Source organism: Electrophorus electricus, chromosome 25 (genome assembly GCF_041902795.1).
Source record: "Electrophorus electricus isolate QZ-2024a chromosome 25, ASM4190279v1, whole genome shotgun sequence".
NCBI classification, from domain to species: domain Eukaryota; kingdom Metazoa; phylum Chordata; class Actinopteri; order Gymnotiformes; family Gymnotidae; genus Electrophorus; species Electrophorus electricus.
In genome coordinates, this window is record NC_137521.1 from 1,495,630 (window position 1) to 1,513,980 (window position 18,351).

Here is an 18,351-nt window from a genome sequence, read left to right on the forward strand (position 1 = left end):
ATCCCTCGCACGCGCCGCACACATGACGTCAGTCACACAACCTGTCAGCCGTAGCCGCCGATTGGTCGAATGCGATAACGCCATGTGTTACCGCTGCAATACTCGACACACTTCAGTCCTCGCTGGTATGTTTCGTGTAAATGTCCCGAATCTTCTCTGCAATACAACTTTTATGCATGTGTGTATTTTTATAAGATGCTGAGCATGGTGAATCAGGATGTGCGTGACGCAATCACGAGTGCATAAATAAACAAACAAACACACACACACACACACACACCCATAAACAAACCAAACGGAAGGTTGTCTTTAATTATAATGATAAGCGTACTGGCGACCCATACTGCTAAGTTTATACCCCCTCAGCAATTACTGTAATGTGGTCAGTACCCCTTTATTCCACAGGAGGGTTTTAGCCTACAAATCCACTGGAGATTAAACAAATCTCTGTCCCATAATCCATTCCGACACCAGACAGCACAGCTAAGAGAGGTTATCTATTTCACTCTGCAGCCTATATATTCCCTCGATATTTTCTTTTACATCTTTTTTCATTTTATGATGTTTCATCCTAGTTTGTGGATAATGAATAACTTTATTAAATGCCATCGGAACATTGTCAATAATCATTTAAAGGGTAGTCAAGTGACTTAAACCAAACAATCTTTTGATTTAATATCTGCATTGTAGCCCTATGTACACCTGCTCTCCTGTGTATACAACTGACAGCTGCCGGTCATTTGGCGTCGTGAGTCAGTCACGGTTGGAGTGACGCTAAAACAACTTTTAGGGCACTTTGTGGCACTTTTAGGGCACTTTTAGATGACACAAATGAATTAAACCAGCGTCTTTCGTTACACTCCAATCAGTGTGCCTTGTAACCATTAACGGGTAAATTCGCGTCAAATGTTTGATATTATTACCATTTTCGACTATATAAAATGGAATTGAACTAGTTCTCTGTTCTTAAATATATATATATATATATATATATATATATATATATATATATATATATATATATATATATATATATATATATATATATAATTTATTTATTTTTTTTCTGTGTGACTAGATTCTTATAGGCTACTTCTAACTGAAAATATATAGATATATTTAGATTTACACTTATTTATAAATTCAAAAATACAAATGCAATAACAATGGCTTTATTTTATGTAACGTATTAAATGACAGTTAACTGGCTTCATGTATTTTACAGAAATATTCCCGATCTGATGCCACTACAATCAACAGCTGAGAAAGGACAATGCTGCCCCCTGGTGGAATACGCCTGCAAATTAGTTGCCTTTTCCCCTGGACCTATATTTTGAAAGATAGATAGATAGATAGATAGATAGATAGATAGATAGATAGATAGATAGATAGATAGATAGATAGATAGATAGATAGATAGATAGATAGATAGATAGATAGATAGATAGATAGATAGATAGATAGATTCATGTATTTAGTGCCTTCATATCACCATCACTGCTGAACTGACTGTCCCTTGTAATCTTTTTTATGGACGTATTCTGTCGTCGTGAGTCATCGTCCTGACCCGCCTCATTTGTTACTCTCTTCACAGGCTTCATGCGGTTACGCATTGCTCTTTTTTTCCAAAGGCTGTTAAACCAATTTTCTTCCAAAAGAGATCGTTGCGATTACATAAACGCCCTCACCTTTACTGTGCAGTTAGTCACAAAAACACTAGGCAGTGCTGTTTCCTCTCTCAGCATCACGGCGTTCTGATCCGCTGACATGTTCATACCGACATTTAGGATTTAATCTCTTATTTATAGCAGTGTCCTGGTGCTGTAGCTCGGCAGAAGGCACAGGAACAGGACTAGGAATACTAATCTGCAATCTGCAGCTGTATTTTAACAAAGCCCCGTTCACAGGCGGAACAGAAATGGCCTGAAGTGTCCACAGCTCGCACCCAAGTTCAAGCCGTTGTTTGCTGGACGCGTCTCTGCTAGATTCTCCCGTTCAGTTCATTCGAGGCGCATTGTCCTGGTACTGTAAAGCGCCACTGTGTTTCCCTTGAGCTGTACTAAATCCAGGATTTCGTAACATTATAGGCCATTTAAGAGCAGAAACGTGGTAGTGTAAATAAACAAATACACGAAGAGCGGGAAAATATTGCATTTTATAAGAAAGTTTCGCTGCTGTATTCGGTTTGCTGGAACCCTGCGCAAAAGTGCTAATGGCACCGACAGTTGAAGTGGATCAGAAGACTCATGAACCTACAGGCCGGTAGATAACCGATAAATATCACATCCCATGCTCTCAAAACCTTTCTCCACCATGCCGAGAGTGCCTGGGCTTGGCCTAAATAAAACACGCTGTTGCCGCGTTGCCTGGTAACATCACGGCGCGCGAGAGAGCCCTTGCTGGCGCGCGCATAATCTCGCCCCAGCCGATGCTAAGATTACACAACCTTGCAAGCAGCTGGAAGTTTGCGCTTTGAAAATAGCCGCCGTTGGCAGATTCATTACGGGTGGCGTTGTGTCGCGTCAGAAACGCGTCAAAACGTTTTGTTCATCATGAAAGTTGGCATGACGCAGTTCCTCGAGTCACTTTCTTCTTGTCTTCTTACCAGTGAAGGTTGTGGGTAGAGACCGTGTGGCTTCTTGGCTGTTTTGCTGGAAATGAAAGCAGATGCAAAGCATGACAGTGGCAACGTTAGCAAACAGAATTTAAACGTCTATGCCAAAAAAAAACAAAACAAACATTTAATAACTGACAGTGATAATAAATGAATCAGTTTTCCTTATACATGATGATGTCAAACTAATAGCTTTGCGGTGGAGCTCTGTCCGCTCAGATCTCCTGAGAGGTTCCTAATTGCAGAGATTGTGTCATTTGTAACGTCCTTATTTGATTATGTGTGAAGTTACTGTCACAATATCAAATCTCAGCATCGTAAATGAGACTGCTGAGGTGATTAGACCACTCCGTGCATTGATTCTGGAAGTCGCTTTATTGGCCAGTTTTAGGGGCTGTTCCATAAAGGTTTGATTTAAAAGCAGGCTATTAGAGGAATACTGTGCCAAGCGCACTTCTGGGTGGTCTTATTAACATAACATGACGACAGAGGGTGGGGTGGGGGGGGTGGACCACGAGGGCATGTAGTGTCAGAATGCAGACTAACGGATCCTGTAAGGTTGATAAATGCCTGCTCACAGAACAAGAAAGAGGCAGTGACTCAGTCTGCATGTATTACTGTGATTAGAGAGCGCTGCTGCAGTACAAGAGGAGGATGTATGTGTGTGTGTGAGAGAGAGAGAGAGAGAGTGGGGGGGGAGCGCGAGAGCGAACCTTGGCGAGCGTCTCCGCTGGCGCGCGCGTCCGAGGTGCTTGCGAGTGATTCGCTGCTCCACTCTAGAATGCAGTTTCTGCCTCGCCTCCTCCATCGCCTGTCCGTCTCTTCCGCTGCTTTCACTCCTCTCTTCCTTCGCTCGCATCTCGCCTCCCGATCTCCCTCAAGAAGTCCGCGCTCCACTCCGAAGATGACTCCTCCGAGCGCGCCCAGCCAGACGGGTCCGTCTGCCTGCCCAGGGACGCCCGAGAAGACACCCTGCTCTGGGGCTTCCCTCCTGAGGGTCTGCCCCCTCTAAAGGGGACCCCCAGCAAAGCTGCCGGTCTCGTCCAGGTGAGTCGCGTTCAGGTTGCCAGGTCCCAGCGGCAAAGGGCCATCGCTTAGCAGACCTGATGGAAGCATCCGTCATCCGCGGGCTGTATTGATGTTCGAGCGCACCGTGCACACCGCGTGGGCGTCTGTGTGGGAGAGAACACATCTGCTTTATGTGTGTGGCCAGCGGGAGTGTGTGTGTGTGTGTCAGCGGCTAATGAATCCGGGAGTTTTATTGGAATGTCGGAAACAGCTGGCCTGAAGGTACAACAGTGCAGGATTCCCTGGGCCTCGGTGCGGCTGTATGTCTCGGGCCAGGGCTAGACCAGCCGGGCAATGGGAAGTCGAGAGCTGGACTGTCAGCACAGGTGCTCACTCTGCTGGAGTCAGGACACGTCACAAGGCTCAGAACCGCTACTTTCTTTACCCGTCATCTTCCTGATGTTATATTCCAACTAGTCACCTCCATTCCATCTCCGTGGCAAAGCGCAGGAGGACAGAATACATCCGAACGGGACATAATAGAGTCAAATGTTTTCTTTATCTGGTTTTTATCCATGTTTATATTGTCGATTTGACACTATGCACACATTTTCTTTTGTTCGAATACATAGCGGATACGGGTGGCGTTGTGGCCCACGGCCCACGGCGTACGAGATGGAAAAGTACTGTGTCTGTGGGTGTAGTGGGTGTAGCAGCAGAAGTGGAATGCATCAGGAACAGAGCAGTGTGGGGAGCTAAGGTGGCAGGTGATGGGTAAGACTTATTTCTATGGAAACAGCATATCTCTTCTGCCCCCCCCCCCTCCCCCCAATCTCAATATAGCCACAGGAACGATAGAAGTCACAATTGATCTGCCCCTTCCTCCTCTTAAAGACTTAAAGAGATTAAAATGCCTGATAATAAAGTCAAGGGAAAAATGCCAGCAGTCACTCACAAGGACACACGCATTCGCACGCTGGCGTGTCCTCAGTTGCCTTATTATAGAAATAGGTAAAGTTCACCACAAATCAAATGTTTAATGGTGCATCCAAGCAGAGGAAACGAAGATTGTGTTGCTCGGTAGAACTCGTGAAAGTCACTCAAGATAAGGGTTGTGTTTTTTTCCCAGCCACTGGTTAAGCATGCAGCCTTTTTAATCTGGGTTTTGATGTTCTTAGTGTATTTAAGACTAGGAAGACATCATTCCTGCTTGTGCAGATTATCAGAGTCACTCCAATTTTTGTTTGTTTGCCTCTTTCTCGTTTAGACAGAGCTTTGGCACTACAGCACTGATGTCGTCTCCGTTATACACACATCTGATTTTGGTCGATTACTGCTGTAACTTTGGACCTTAGTTTCGCACTCAAATCAGTTTGATTTTATTTTAAGGCTTCGTTGCGTTACTCCTCGCTTTTTTTGAGGCTGGAAACGTGGGTTCCCCGTCAGCTTGATACGAGCTCTATGCGCAAACGCACCTTCACGATCAACTCTGTTTTCGCGATGAGCGCGTTACTTGGTTCCGAGCAATATACGCTTTGCCAGAATTAAGGCTTTTTCCCCCCTACGTCTGCCTAATAGATGAGGACGAGCTGTCGCTTCTCCCGCGCTAAATCAGTTGCACGGTAACGCGAGTCGTGACGAGCATGCTTGCGCCAATCCTCGAGCGCCTTTCCGTCAGCTTCACCAAAGCTCACCGATCCCTTTTTCGTAAAACGCGTCTAATGCATGCGGGAAAGACCGGCTTTCATTTTCATGGCCGCCGAACGGGTCCCGCTGCAGGAGTCGTGACTGCGACTGAAGCGAAACGTCCACGTCGTGACCATGGAGACGGGCGATGGACACGAGCTTAAGTAGTGCTGCCACGAGCGCGGCGGTGCTCGGTGTGTGTATTATTCGCAGAGATGCACAAATTTTCCGAGGTGCAGATGACCACGGCCGTGTCAACAGGTCCGAGATTCACGCCGCCCTACCGCGCAGATCGTCGGCGTCTCTGAGTGGCACGCGGACACGGTCAGAAAGTGGAACTGGGGTATTCTCGCGTGCGCTCCAGTTGCACCCGCATGACTGATTAAAACGTTTATAAGTCTTTTAAAGATGCATCACAAACAGCGCGCCTCTCATACCCCATGCTGTCCATTTTAGCAAAACACATGCATATATCAATGTTTAAAATTGCCATTATCCTTTAAACTACAGTCACAATACTGGAGCTAATTTGCATTTGGTAACACGTCTATAGTCAAAATGACTAACTTCATTAATTATATCATCATGAACAGCAACAAAATACATATAAATATTTATTTATATGGTCTTTTTATTTTAGTTCCAAAATCTTAAAGTGCTTCACACAAGAAAGTTAAAACATTAAAGTTTGTCGTAGTATACTTATTTAATTAAGTGATATTCACTTCTGTGTATTATTCAACATTTAACATTTAAAACATTTAAAGTTATTAAATTATTACAATGTAAAATTTAAACATTTCAAATTTAAAACCCAATTAACAGTCTGAAGATATGTGTTTTTATCTTGACTTAAAAATGCGCATAGTGCTGGCATTCTTGATGTTCTGTAGAAGACTATTCCAGAGTTTAGGAGCAATGTAAGAAATAGATATTCCACCTGATGAGCTACAAACGATTTTAGGGATCCGTACGTTTTAAGGATCGACAAGATACGCAGGGCCCAAGCCACTGAGCTGTAATACTGCTGACAGTGTGGAATTTGACAGGAAACCCGTGAAAATGAAGTATATAACGTAATATTCTTCTCATGGTGAAGGCTGTCGCATTCTGGATTATGTTAAAAAAAAAAACCTTAACAAGAAAGCAGGGCAATCGCCCTGTACATGTTACAGGAGACCTGGTGTAAACGACTCTGCTTTATCAGAGTAACGCATGGGCAACATGTCTTGTTTTGGATATGGTTTTTAAATGATAAATCAGCTTTTCAGATGTTACTTGGGACTCAAATGATAAACCAGTAAAGGGGTAAAGACCTTAAAGAAGTGCAGCTTTTTTCTGTATAGAAAAACACAAGTTTAGGCTAAATTCAGTAACATGACGTGAGTCTGAATTATTAACAAGTCTGAATTTAGTAAGCAGACTTATGTCTACTGCAGACTGCATGACTTTAAAATGCGCAGGAGCGCTGTATTGTTCCTACAACAGAGAACTCACAGCCCACGGCCACAGGAGACCCCCACGATCCCCGCCGCCGCAAACCGCTCCTAACTGGAAAGTACGAGGCTTTGAAGCCTGAACTAGAAAATAAGCGACTTTGAAGCCTGAGCCACTGGCTATGATGGTTATTTTGTCCCTCGTTTGTACAGAAACAAGAAAGGAAAAAAAAGAAAGCGAATTAAATGAGAATCGTGGAGGAAGGGTTGGTTAGGGAGATGTGGGCAGCGAGAGAGCTGGAGGTAACTGGCGGTGAAACGGGGCTCTCACTGGCTACTGGGTCGCTAATGGAGATGCTCACTAAACATGATTTATCGCTGACAGTTTCAAATATGCTTTGGGAAATCAGGGGGACATCGCTTTCTCCGAACCGTTAATAAAATAGCGCTCCTCACGTAGCGATTTGTCGCCCAGCTGGGATTGTTTGGATGCGACAGAAAAATTGCGACGAAAATCGTCTAGTGGTTATTCAGTCTTTTATGGCTTTACAGCTCTCCATTACTGTGTTACTGAGTATGCATAACTGCATATGTACAAATTAAAAATGTGGATTATATTTATAAAAGGATTTACGTAAATGTGGAAGCATAAGGGACCTGAAACAGAATCTTGACATATGGACCATTCATATAGCAAAAGGAGCAATACTGGTGTAACAAATTATATTTAGTAAAGCCCCCAGTCACCAATGACAGTTACAGAAGTAACCTAGATAGCATCGAGTGTAGATAGTAAGAAAGTATTAAACTCGAACTTTGAGACTTTCTCAGAATATGGGAATTATCACTAACTAGTTGCATTTGATGGATTGTAGCCAGTCTGCTGGTTTTTGGTCTTTTTCTTTCTAAGGTTTGAGAACTAAAGAGCAGGACGGACTCTCGTATTCTCCACTGTACCATGCAACAAATCTTCTACTATCCATTTACTTCATATTCAGATGTTCATGTACACTGGCCAGACCTTCGAAAACTTGTAATTGCTGCAGTTGTAAATGATATAACACACACATTTCCTATGAAATCATAATCTAGTGCTAGTCTATTGCTTTAGTTGTAGAACTATAATTGAATTGGGGTCAGTTCTTTAATTAGACTTACAGGTTACCCAGGGGTAGAAGAACGTTAATCAAAGAGTCAAATCATTTTTGGCACCTTTAGAAAAACATGCGCTGTGCCAAAATAATTTGTTTAAAAGCCTTATTTAGGCTGACGCTACATAAGACTAACACAGAAGTTTCAGATGTCCAAAATTAAAAGGCAGATAGACGTGTATAAAGACTTTTATGACCACTGTTATGGGTATCACATTGCTTCAATAAGCAGACTACAGTTTATTTGATGTAGCAGCAGAAAAGCGCTTTTGACTGTGATAAAACATGCCATGCAAATCTATCTGAGAGGGGATCGCTCACACTGAGTCCCTGCTGTGTTTAGACTCCTTCAATTAGAGAAAATGTCAGTCAGGATTCTTGTGGAATGACTCTGTACCTACTTCCATCACTGTGTAGGGGTCATCACCTAACACCATGTAGGGGTCATCACCTAACACTGTATAGGGTTCATCACCTAACACTGTGTAGGGGTCATCACCTAACACTGTGGAGGGGTCAACACCTAACACAGTAGGGATCATCGCCTAACACTGTGTAGGGGTAACTCTCAAACTAGTTTAAATTCTCATAGTTCTCATTATCTTTTAATAAATTATCACATTATATAACCTCTGATGTAAGGGTTTAAGACTTTAAGAGATTTTTTAATCACAAGTTACAGTTTCGTTACCTTAAAATTATGATTACGCTCATGTTGATCACCGTTTTTTTTTCCCTCTGATGATTCCTTCATAACATGCTCCCGACCCGAGTTTGCCACACATCTGGCCTGGACATTATCCAAGTGGTTCTCCAAACAGGGAACATCTTTGGGTTTTTCCTGTTTTCTTCTTTGCTATTGTAGAGTCACACTTGTAAGGCTTTTCCTGCAGAGATTAGAGTCTGTTAGCAGGGCATAGGAAGGGAAGCAGGCTTTTCTTGGAAACACGAAGCTGCTTTTCTACTTGCTGAATTCTACATCCAGCTGGCTTCAGACGCACGTTCCCATTCTGAATGCTTGTTCGCACATGATGACGAAATCTTGGCTTCTGCTGAGGCTCCAGAAGTGCTTGGCTTTTATGTTAATTGCAGTATTTCACTTAGGGTTTAAAATGATGGTTGTTTTAAAAATGAGTTCCCCGCTAATTACTCTAGCTTGCCTTTTTTTCATTTTGCTTGGTCACTGGGAGACCTAAAACCACATTAATAATTATCCCAAGCAAGAGAATTTTGTGATTTACAGCAGTGGAGAGTGGCTGAATGGGGACGTGTATGTAGGTGTTGCTTTAACATTGGCACAGGGAATGTCTGATGGACATTTTATGCAGAATGGCAGAATGATTTACAAATATGCAACATTTTACAAATCGCGAAGACCTTTACCCTCGATCTGTCCTATAGTGTGCATACAGTTTAATGTTTATGTTTATTTTAAAGAGACTTGGCTCATGTGTGTTACTGCACAGGTATGGTACCCTACATGTTTCTGCTTAGGGTGAGTAATGAATTCTCTCAGCAGATTTGGGGGTTATTTGTGTGTGTGTGTGTGTGTGTGTGTGTGTGTGTGTGTGTGTGTGTGTGCGTGTGCGCGCGTGTGCGCGTGTGTGTGCTTGCGCTTGTCGCCTATCTTTGTGAATGTTGCATTTTGAGAGCGGCAGCACAGTGGATCTGTAAACTCGGGCTTTATCTGAGAGTGTGCTGTAGTTGTTAAGCCTCCTAGCACAGCGTGAAGTGTGTATTGTAGACAGACAGAGAGAGAGAGAATCAAATCCACAAGGCTGGAGCGTAGAGGAGTGGAGGAGGAGTCTGTTCTTTTATTAGCACCTTCTTTACACTGCTGCCTATAACCCCCTCCATCCCACTGGTTGCCAAATTTACACTGTGGAGTGTCAGATGAACCCAGCATGCACTGCTAATATGATTTTATACGTACACTGGATAGACAACCAGCAATAATAGGTATCATTTTATTTATGACTTTAACATAAGTCTATAAGACGGAAGTATACACCCGCACAGTTATTGGTAGTTTTTGATGTCCCATTTGGGGGACATATGTAGATTTCCCATTCAATTAGACTGATTTGCTGCTAATGATACGGTCTAGATTTAGTGTTATAACTATAGTGATTAAATTATATTACAAGAGACCGTTTGTTCTCTGTGCTCATGGTTTCAGGTCTATTTGTTTAATACATTTTTGTGTATATATGTATCAAATAAATGTCCTTCACTTTGATGTTTTAACAGTGTCTTAATTACCTTTAATGTGTCAGTCATATTTTCTGCTGGTCATCTGGTGTAGGTTTCTGGTGGTTATCTGGTGTAGGTTTCTGGTGGTCATCTGGTGTAGGTTTCTGGTGGTTATCTGGTGTAGGTTTCTGCTGGTCATCTAGTGTAGGTTTCTGGTGGTTATCTGGTGTAGGTTTCTGGTGGTTATCTGGTGTAGGTTTCTGCTGGTCATCTGGTGTAGGTTTCTGGTGGTCATCTGGTGTAGGCTTCTGGTGGTCATTTGGTGTAGGTTTCTGGTGGTCATCTGGTGTAGGTTTCTGGTGGTCATCTGGTGTAGGCTTCTGGTGGTCATCTGGTGTAGGCTTCTGGTGGTCATCTGGTGTAGGTTTCTGGTGGTCATCTGGTGTAGGCTTCTGGTGGTCATCTGGTGTAGGTTTCTGGTGATCATCTGGTGTAGGTTTCTGCTTGTGATCTGATATAATTTTGGACCTCCCTTATTGTTCCCTCATCTCAAGATCAAGTACTGCAGACCTTATCTTCTGGACCAAGAGCACAGCAAGAGAGAAGATCTCAACAGTTCAGGTGTCTTACTGCAGCCATATCCTGAGATATAGTTTAAGGTAGGTGTGCTTTCTGCTCACAATGTGTTGCAAAGTTCATTGTTAAATTTTGGATAAGTTCTAGCAGACCTACATTTCAGATAAAACTGCATGAGTCGAAATGAGTTATAATATCGTAATGAATGTATTGCCTTATTATCAAACATAAGGGCACCAATGGCTTAGCAGAAGTAATCTGCAGAAGAGACATCCCTATGGAATGTATACTCGGAAATCTCCCAGCCTTTTCATGTTAATAGTATTCCAGTGCAATGGTGAAGCAACTTTCAATTTCTTAAGATGGAGCAGGAGATCTCTAAGGTGCAGAGGAAGATGTCCGACCTGGAGTCGGTGCTCCAACAGAAGGATGTTGAGCTGAAAGCCTCCGAGACCCAGAGGACCATTCTCGAGCAGGACCTGGCCACCTACATTACGGAGTGCAGCGTGAGTCCACACCTGTGTCCATAGGCTTATCCATCATAAGACGTACCGCTGTGTGTAAATGTGTGTGTGTGTGTCTGTAGAGTCTGAAGCGCAGTCTGGAGCAAGCGCGAATGGAGGTGTCTCAGGAGGACGATAAAGCTCTACAGCTGCTCCATGACATCCGTGAGCAGAGCAACAAATTACAGGAAATTAAAGAGCAGGTACAGAACGCGCGTTTTCACCCCTCGCGCGTTCACTTTATCCTACACCAGCGTTCACCTCATCTGTGTCTGGTGCTTCCACTTGCTGTGTATCGTCTGTTTATCTGCAGCTGTAGTCCAAGCCTTAGAGTTTCTGAAGCATAGATTAAAATGTTAATTGTACTCTGCGGGCTTTGTCTAAGATACTCTACAATAAAGGAGGCTTTAGGGGAACAGTTCGTATGATTAGTATATGAAGAGTGCATAATTTAAGAGTTGATGGATGGCCGTTGCCCGTAGTGTTGCACCTTCACTTCCGCCTGCGTGCAGGGCTCACCTCTTGATAAGTTAGCCCTGCGTGCGGCTTTTGTGCGTTAGCTCCCTGCGACGCATGTTAATTACATGCACACCAGAAGCTGGCAGCGCCGTTCTCTCTGAAGCAGGTCCGCCTGCGTGCACGTGGGGGTACATTGATTTAATAAAACCTCACGCTGTGCCATGTGCCTTTACTGAGCCTGTGAGACGCGAGTCTCGGGAAGGCACCCAAGTCATGCTCCCTCCTGGAAAAGCTTTAGCTGCCATGGGCTGTGCCTCGGTAGATAGTGCTCAGTGCGAGCTTCTTTGGAGAGAGCGCAGCGTGCTAGTGAAAAATGAGCTAAGCTTAGAGCGCAAATCTGCCCGATGTTCCTTTAGAACATTTTGCCACCTGATCCGGCGGTGAACAGTCGGAACGGAGCGCCAGGCTGATCCGTATGATTGCGAGGAGGCGGGAGCTAATGGGAGGGGGGAAAGCCGCTCCCCGGCACGGCTCCGCTCCCCATGGTTGCCATGGAGACCGAAAATGGTTGCCAGGAGTGAAGGGTGCGCAGCTGCAGCTAGAAGGCTCTCGCGGCAAACCGAGGGAAGTCTCCAGTTAGCGGCGCGCGGTGTTTTGGGCTGCGTGGACCATTTAGCGCGCGCCTCCTGTCCGCCCACTGCCGGGTTTTGCGGAGCCGGAGCCTACGCTCGAGGCACGCCCGCGTGCGAGGGAAGAACGAGAGCTCGAGCCCATTCTGCAACGCCGTTTGAAGTGTTTTTGTGGGTAACAGAGTGCATCGCCGATTATGTTTGAAGTGCCCAACTGTTTTGTGCTCCGTCAAATGATCATCACTCCCGCCTCATCCCTCATCGTGCTGCCTGAACAAACACAACCCCCCCCCCCCAAATTCATGATGAACCCAAAATCAGGAGAGTGAATATGAATTTGAATAAAGAATTACAGTATTAGTTTCAGTCTTCGTGAGCACATTTCTGAAGACTGGATGGTTATCTACAGTAATGAGGCTAGATGGCTCCTGGATGGAAAGAGAAGGCAAGCTTTCAGCTTGCTGTCTGTGAGAGAACCCTGGTAGATCTGCAGTGGTGACATTAAGGCTCCCTGAATACACTCTTGACTGTCAGTACAAAGCCTTGTATTAAAAAAACACTCTATACATAAATGGACGTTTTCTGCATTTAATGGATGCCCAAGAGGCAGAAATTGATGTATTGGTAGCTGTTTCTGCTAGGTTTACGCCTCCGATAATGGACATGACATAAAGTGCTTTCGCTCACTGTGTGTTTTTTTTATTTTTTTTTATTATGAACTGTTCTAGGAGTTATGGAGGGTGGGTTTTTTTCGAGGCAGACATTCATCCATGGTTCTCTATTTTGGGATCTCGTGCAGATGTTTCCATGTCTATCAATGTTTTGCACGCAGCATTGGTTTCATGGCTGAAGTTGTTTGCACAGTAGAGCAATTAGCGAGCTGCTTATAATTAAACGATCACGCTGGCTAAGAGGATTGTTGCGACCAGATTGTGTTGACTCATGGTTAATAAAGGCACATTTGGGTACACATTATAATCTCCAGCAAAATTTCACAAAATGTCAAGAACCTCTTCTTTGTTGTTACTGTTGCCTCTTATTAAGGTTTTAATTACTGGAAACTTCTCTACTGTTAATTTTCAGTTGACTTTCTTCATGTATTTCTAACAGTCAGAATTTAACACGCACTGTTAGTCATTGGTGTAATGGTTTTGAGTAACATACCATATGTCATATATATGTCAAATATATGTCATATTTCTAACATACCATATGTCATATAATACCATATATAGGCTGATATTGGACATCCTTATTTATAAGGGTTTTTCCCTTCCCCCTTTGTCTGTATTGTTTCCATAAAGCAACCTTGAGAGTATGAGAAAGTCACTATATAATAATAATAATAATAATAATAATAATAATAATTATAATTATTATTATTATTATTATTATTATTATCATGACCAGAGTGAGACCATCCTCCCATCAACACTAGATCCACAACATTTTGTGTACTGCACAAACAGGCCAACAGAGGACGCTGTCCGTCTAACCAGACACATTTCACTAAAAAAGAACACCTACGTCAGAATGCTGCTCACAGACTTTACCAATCTTACTGTCAAACCAGCATCTGATCTGGTCTCAGCGTTCCTCTCCGCGACTGGATCCTGGCCTTTCTAGCTGGCAGACCCCAGACGGTTAGTTTAGGCCACCATACCTCCACCACAGTCACCGTGAGCGCTGGCCCCCAAGAGGTTATGTCACCTCACCGCTGAGACTGGGGAGCTCAGCATGAATCAGACTCCATCATTAAGTTCTCTGGTGACACCTCAGTCATAGACCTCGTCACTGGGAATGATGAAATTCCCTACAGGGAAGACGTCTCTTCGCCTCTCCCCCGAGTGTCACCGGAAGAAAGGAAAGTGCTGTTGATTTCAGAATGAGAAGAGGACAGCGTGTACCACTACGCATAAAGGTCACTGCCATGCAGAGAGGGAAATAGCTTTCAATGCCTTGGGGTAGACAGAAGATCTCGCCTGGCCGGCCCACACTGCACATCTCACGACCGCTTTCTATACTAGTACAGTGGAAAGCATATTAACGCGCGTTATCGCAACCTGGTACGGCAGCTGCAGCATCACGGACTGTAAAAACCTTACATCAAGGAGTTGAGCTGCCCAGCCCTTCACCAGAGCCACTTTACCAGCAGGTCACGACATCTTCAGCAGATGTCAGAAGATGACAGGAAATAGCACTTGGCATCGCCTTTGACCCCACTCATCTCAGCCTGTTTGGACCACTGCCATCGGGAAAGCGTTCTGGGAGCACAAGATCCAGATTACCAAGACTATGAAATAGCATTTTCCCTTGGGCAGTTACGCTGCTCCCAGCACACAGTTAACTATGTACGGCCAAACCCCTCCGAGTGTACTGTGAAAGCAGGTATCAGACTCACCACGTGTTATACAGCACTTAATCAGATAAGCAGTAGCGCACTAATGATTGTTTACTTGTATTTGTGTTTGTTTAAGCTATATCTGCGCACTGTGACTCACGTAACGGCTGAGTCGTATGTCTTGCACTAGATGTCGTGTGCCTACACCGGAGGCTGGCCAAACCACGTTTCATTCTGCCGTACACACTTGCACATGTATGAACGACAACCGAACTGATTCGAACTGAGTCGAATAGAATTGAACTGCGTGAGCGTCTTAATGTGCTGTAGAGGAGCTTTAATTGAGTCATCTGCTGGGTCATTCGGCCCCTCCTGGTATACTGTTGCCCTTCTCATTCGAGTGCTTTCCCCTAGCGAGTAGATGTAGCACTGGGGTAATGCAGAGCGGGTCTGTGAGCGGGGGGTAGCGGTACGTCTGAGAAGCGTTGTGCAGATGCAGACCCTGCCTGCTTCTTTTTGCACACCCACTCATTTCCTCTCAGCTATTTAGCTTCGGTTCCTTTCCTGTTCTTCTAGCGGCTAGTGGCTATTTCTTCAGTTCAGGCTGTTTAATCCGTAAGTGGAGGTTTTGAATTCACCTGCAAACGTTCTTGCCGTCGATCTGCGTTCTCACTGCAGCGTATGTCACTTAATGTTTTCTCCCCGGTGGGCTATGGTTGGAACCAGCTCCTTCCGCACGCTTCGCCCACTGTGTCCAAATCCTGCTATGGAAACCCTTCTCATTTTAAAATCAGGGTTTAATCTGAAGGATTCATCTGAAGGATCAATCGGATGGCCGTCGCTCCTGTCTCCCGGGGCGTTTCCGCGCTCGCCTGGCGAAACCCCGTGCCGTATCTCTGCTCTCCCGTCTGCAGGAGTACCACGCCCAGCTGGAGGAGATGCGTGCATCCATCCGTCAGCTGGAGGAGAACCTCTCGGCCGCCCGCCGCCGCAGCGACCTGTACGAGTCCGAGCTGAAGGAGTCGCGCCAGACGAGCGAGGAGCTGAAGAGGAAGGCGGCGGACTACCAGCAGAGGATCCAGAAGGTCAGTGGGTCAGGAGGCCACAGGGTCCGACTTAGAGGAAAAGCACGGAAGGGAATTTGGGTTAGTGCGTTCACGACGCGGCGGGAATAGCGGCATGCTTCCGTTTTCTTTCCAGGCCAAGGAGCAAGGCAAGGCAGAGATCGAGGACCTCCTCGCAAAGCTTCAGAAGGTCAGCAGATTGAACTTTCAAATATCCCATATTGTTAAGGCCTGTTGTGGAGCTGATTACATTAATTCTTAATTATCTTAATTATTATTTAATTCTTTTATCATTCGTTATTATGATTACTATGATACTGAGTTGAAACCCATGAATATTATTTCCAATCCATATTTTTTTATTATTTCCTCAGACCAATGAAGAACAGCAATCGAAAATCGAGGAGCTTCAGGACAAGCTTGCCAAGGTGCCGAAATATCAGTGACCTCTTAAACGGGCTTTACTGTTGCCATAGAGGCGCCCGTAAATTCACGGTGCCTGTAGCTAGAGCCCGATGGGGTGTAGCAGGAAGGGGTTGTGGGTATTCCTGCCGTGGACCAACGGGTTCTCTCGCTCCCCCTCAGGCAGTGAAGGCGAGCACAGAAGCGACCGAGCTCCTGCAGAACGTGCGCCAGGCTAAAGAACGCCTGGAGCAGGACGTGGAGCGCGTGCAGACCCGTGAGGACTCCACGGACAGCCTGCGCAGACGTCTGCGGGAGACCGAGGTCAGACACGGGTCAGCCGACGGTCCGTGCGTTCGGGCGACTGTGGGCAGCCCCACCCTGAGCCCAAGGCCAAGACTGAGAGCGGCAGGGCAAATTTTAGAATGGCTGCCCCAGACATTTCCATATACGGCTAGCGAGCCGAACGAGAACCCAGTTTCATCTGAGTTTTATCCTACAGTATCACTGTTAGTATTAATAATATAGGAATATAGCAAGTGCTTCAGGTGTGATTCAGGTCATGTTCGCTTGTTAGGTGTTGCTAGGCTGATTTTATGCTACCCATATAAAGTTGAAGTGGCGTTCAGTGGGATTTGACAGCCAAAACCCAAGAAGAAAGGCACCACTGCGTAGTGGTACCAGGTAATCATCACTTGTAGCATGCTGGAAGGACACAATAAGGAACCACCAGGCAATGCCGGGATCGTGGCCCTGCTCTTCTGGTTAAAATCGGTGAAGTGTGTTATAATACCTATGAATAGCTGAGCTATTCTTTGGCTAAAATCCACGAGGCGCATGTCGCTAATGCTATTTATAGACCACATATTTCAAACACAAATCATGTTGGTTGTGAGTTATAAATTAGTTAAAGTAGTCTCAAGTACATTCGATAAAATGAACATATTACATTTGCAAAACTGGGCTTGGGAGACCAGCTTCCTAAGCACACACATAGCCACAGCATGCAAACGGGTTAAACGTGTTCAGGCGTTTCATTATCGAAAGCCGAAATCTAGCTGTGTATCAGTCTTGACAGCAGCGGACTGGCCCTTACGAAATGCCCAGTGGTTAGCCTCCAAATGATCCTTGACTTGTCATTATGCTTTGAATGTGTGGTGAGCCCAGCGCTGTAAAGACTCCTTTCATTAGATGGCATTTAGATGCTGCACTAGGCTACTGGAGGCGTTGCATTTATTGGCCAGTTTCATGCAGTCAGTGATATTTACTGTAGGTGCTTGTGCCTCATGCATGCATGCCATTAGTTGAAGTGAGATCCATATTGCCCTGAGTGCTCTCGGTGATCAAGAACTCTGCAATTATTTTTTAATTGTAAGCCTGGGGTTAGAGTCAGAGACCTGTCATCAGTAAAGAGGAAGCGTTGCATGTGAGCGTGCACTGTTATGCCGTGTGCATTGTAGGCTGTATGTGTGCAGGGGGGCTCGTGGAAGCCCAGTGAGGACTTCAGGTCTGTTTTATCGTAATTGAATGGGACAGGACAGCGTGGTGTGTGTCTTGTTGGATCAGGATGGCAGGAAGACCCTAGAGAACCAGGTGAAGAGGTTGGAGATGGTGGAGCGCAGGGAGACCAAACTGAAAGAGGATATCCAGACCAAGTCCCAGCAGATCCAACAGATGGCTGACAAGATCATGGTAAAGGACACAAGCGCACACACACACGCACATAGACACACACCCTAATACAAACACACACAGAGACACACGTGCATGCGCGCGCTCACACAAACACACACACGCACGCTCCACGTTTTCATCTGCCTGACTGAGCAGCAGGCCCACACCCTCCGCTGACGTCCACAGCACGCGCCATGTGCCTTGGTCTCGGTTCCAAAAGTGGCAGATTGTGAGCATGGATCAGACCTCTCTCTCCCTCTGGCCAGGATCAGCGGCGTCACGCTGATTCATGTTGATGTCTGTTCTCATAAGATGAATGCCTGTAGATTGTTCAAATGTGGCCAATCAGGTTTCTCTTCAGCTATTTATGATGGTTTTTTTTGTCTCAGTCTTAAATTGTGCATGCATTCGTGGTTGGCGTCAGAGTCTGTTCTGCAACAGTCTGGGTGAACAAGAATTGCTATATCTTGTTCTTTATCGACACAGGAACTGGAGGAGAACTTGCGTGAAACTCAAGCCGCAGCCCAGCGCATGGAAACCCATCTGGAACAGAAGGAGAAGTTGTACGAGGATAAGATCAAGGTTGTGCCCTCAGTAGGCAATACTTTCCGTTCT

The 18,351-nt window shown here is 45.1% G+C and overlaps 1 protein-coding gene across 4 annotated transcripts in view; it reads left to right on the top strand.

Annotated features, from left to right (window-relative positions):
• Positions 1–3,177: 3,177 nt before the first annotated feature.
• Positions 3,178–18,351, top strand: part of citb (citron rho-interacting serine/threonine kinase b) — a 35,582-nt gene continuing 20,408 nt past the window's right edge. For 3 of the 4 annotated variants that reach the window (XM_035522098.2, XM_035522101.2, XM_035522100.2), the window contains exons 1-10: positions 3,179–3,661; positions 10,643–10,747; positions 11,027–11,170; positions 11,251–11,370; positions 15,511–15,681; positions 15,797–15,850; positions 16,035–16,088; positions 16,246–16,386; positions 17,629–17,754; positions 18,223–18,318. In XM_035522098.2, coding sequence (XP_035377991.1) covers positions 11,027–11,170; positions 11,251–11,370; positions 15,511–15,681; positions 15,797–15,850; positions 16,035–16,088; positions 16,246–16,386; positions 17,629–17,754; positions 18,223–18,318 — 906 coding nt within the window. In that variant the 5' untranslated portion in view covers positions 3,179–3,661; positions 10,643–10,747. Of the gene's footprint in view, positions 3,662–10,642; positions 10,748–11,026; positions 11,171–11,250; positions 11,371–15,510; positions 15,682–15,796; positions 15,851–16,034; positions 16,089–16,245; positions 16,387–17,628; positions 17,755–18,222; positions 18,319–18,351 lie in introns of all 4 variants that reach the window. The other variant, XM_035522097.2, reaches the window with a different exon arrangement.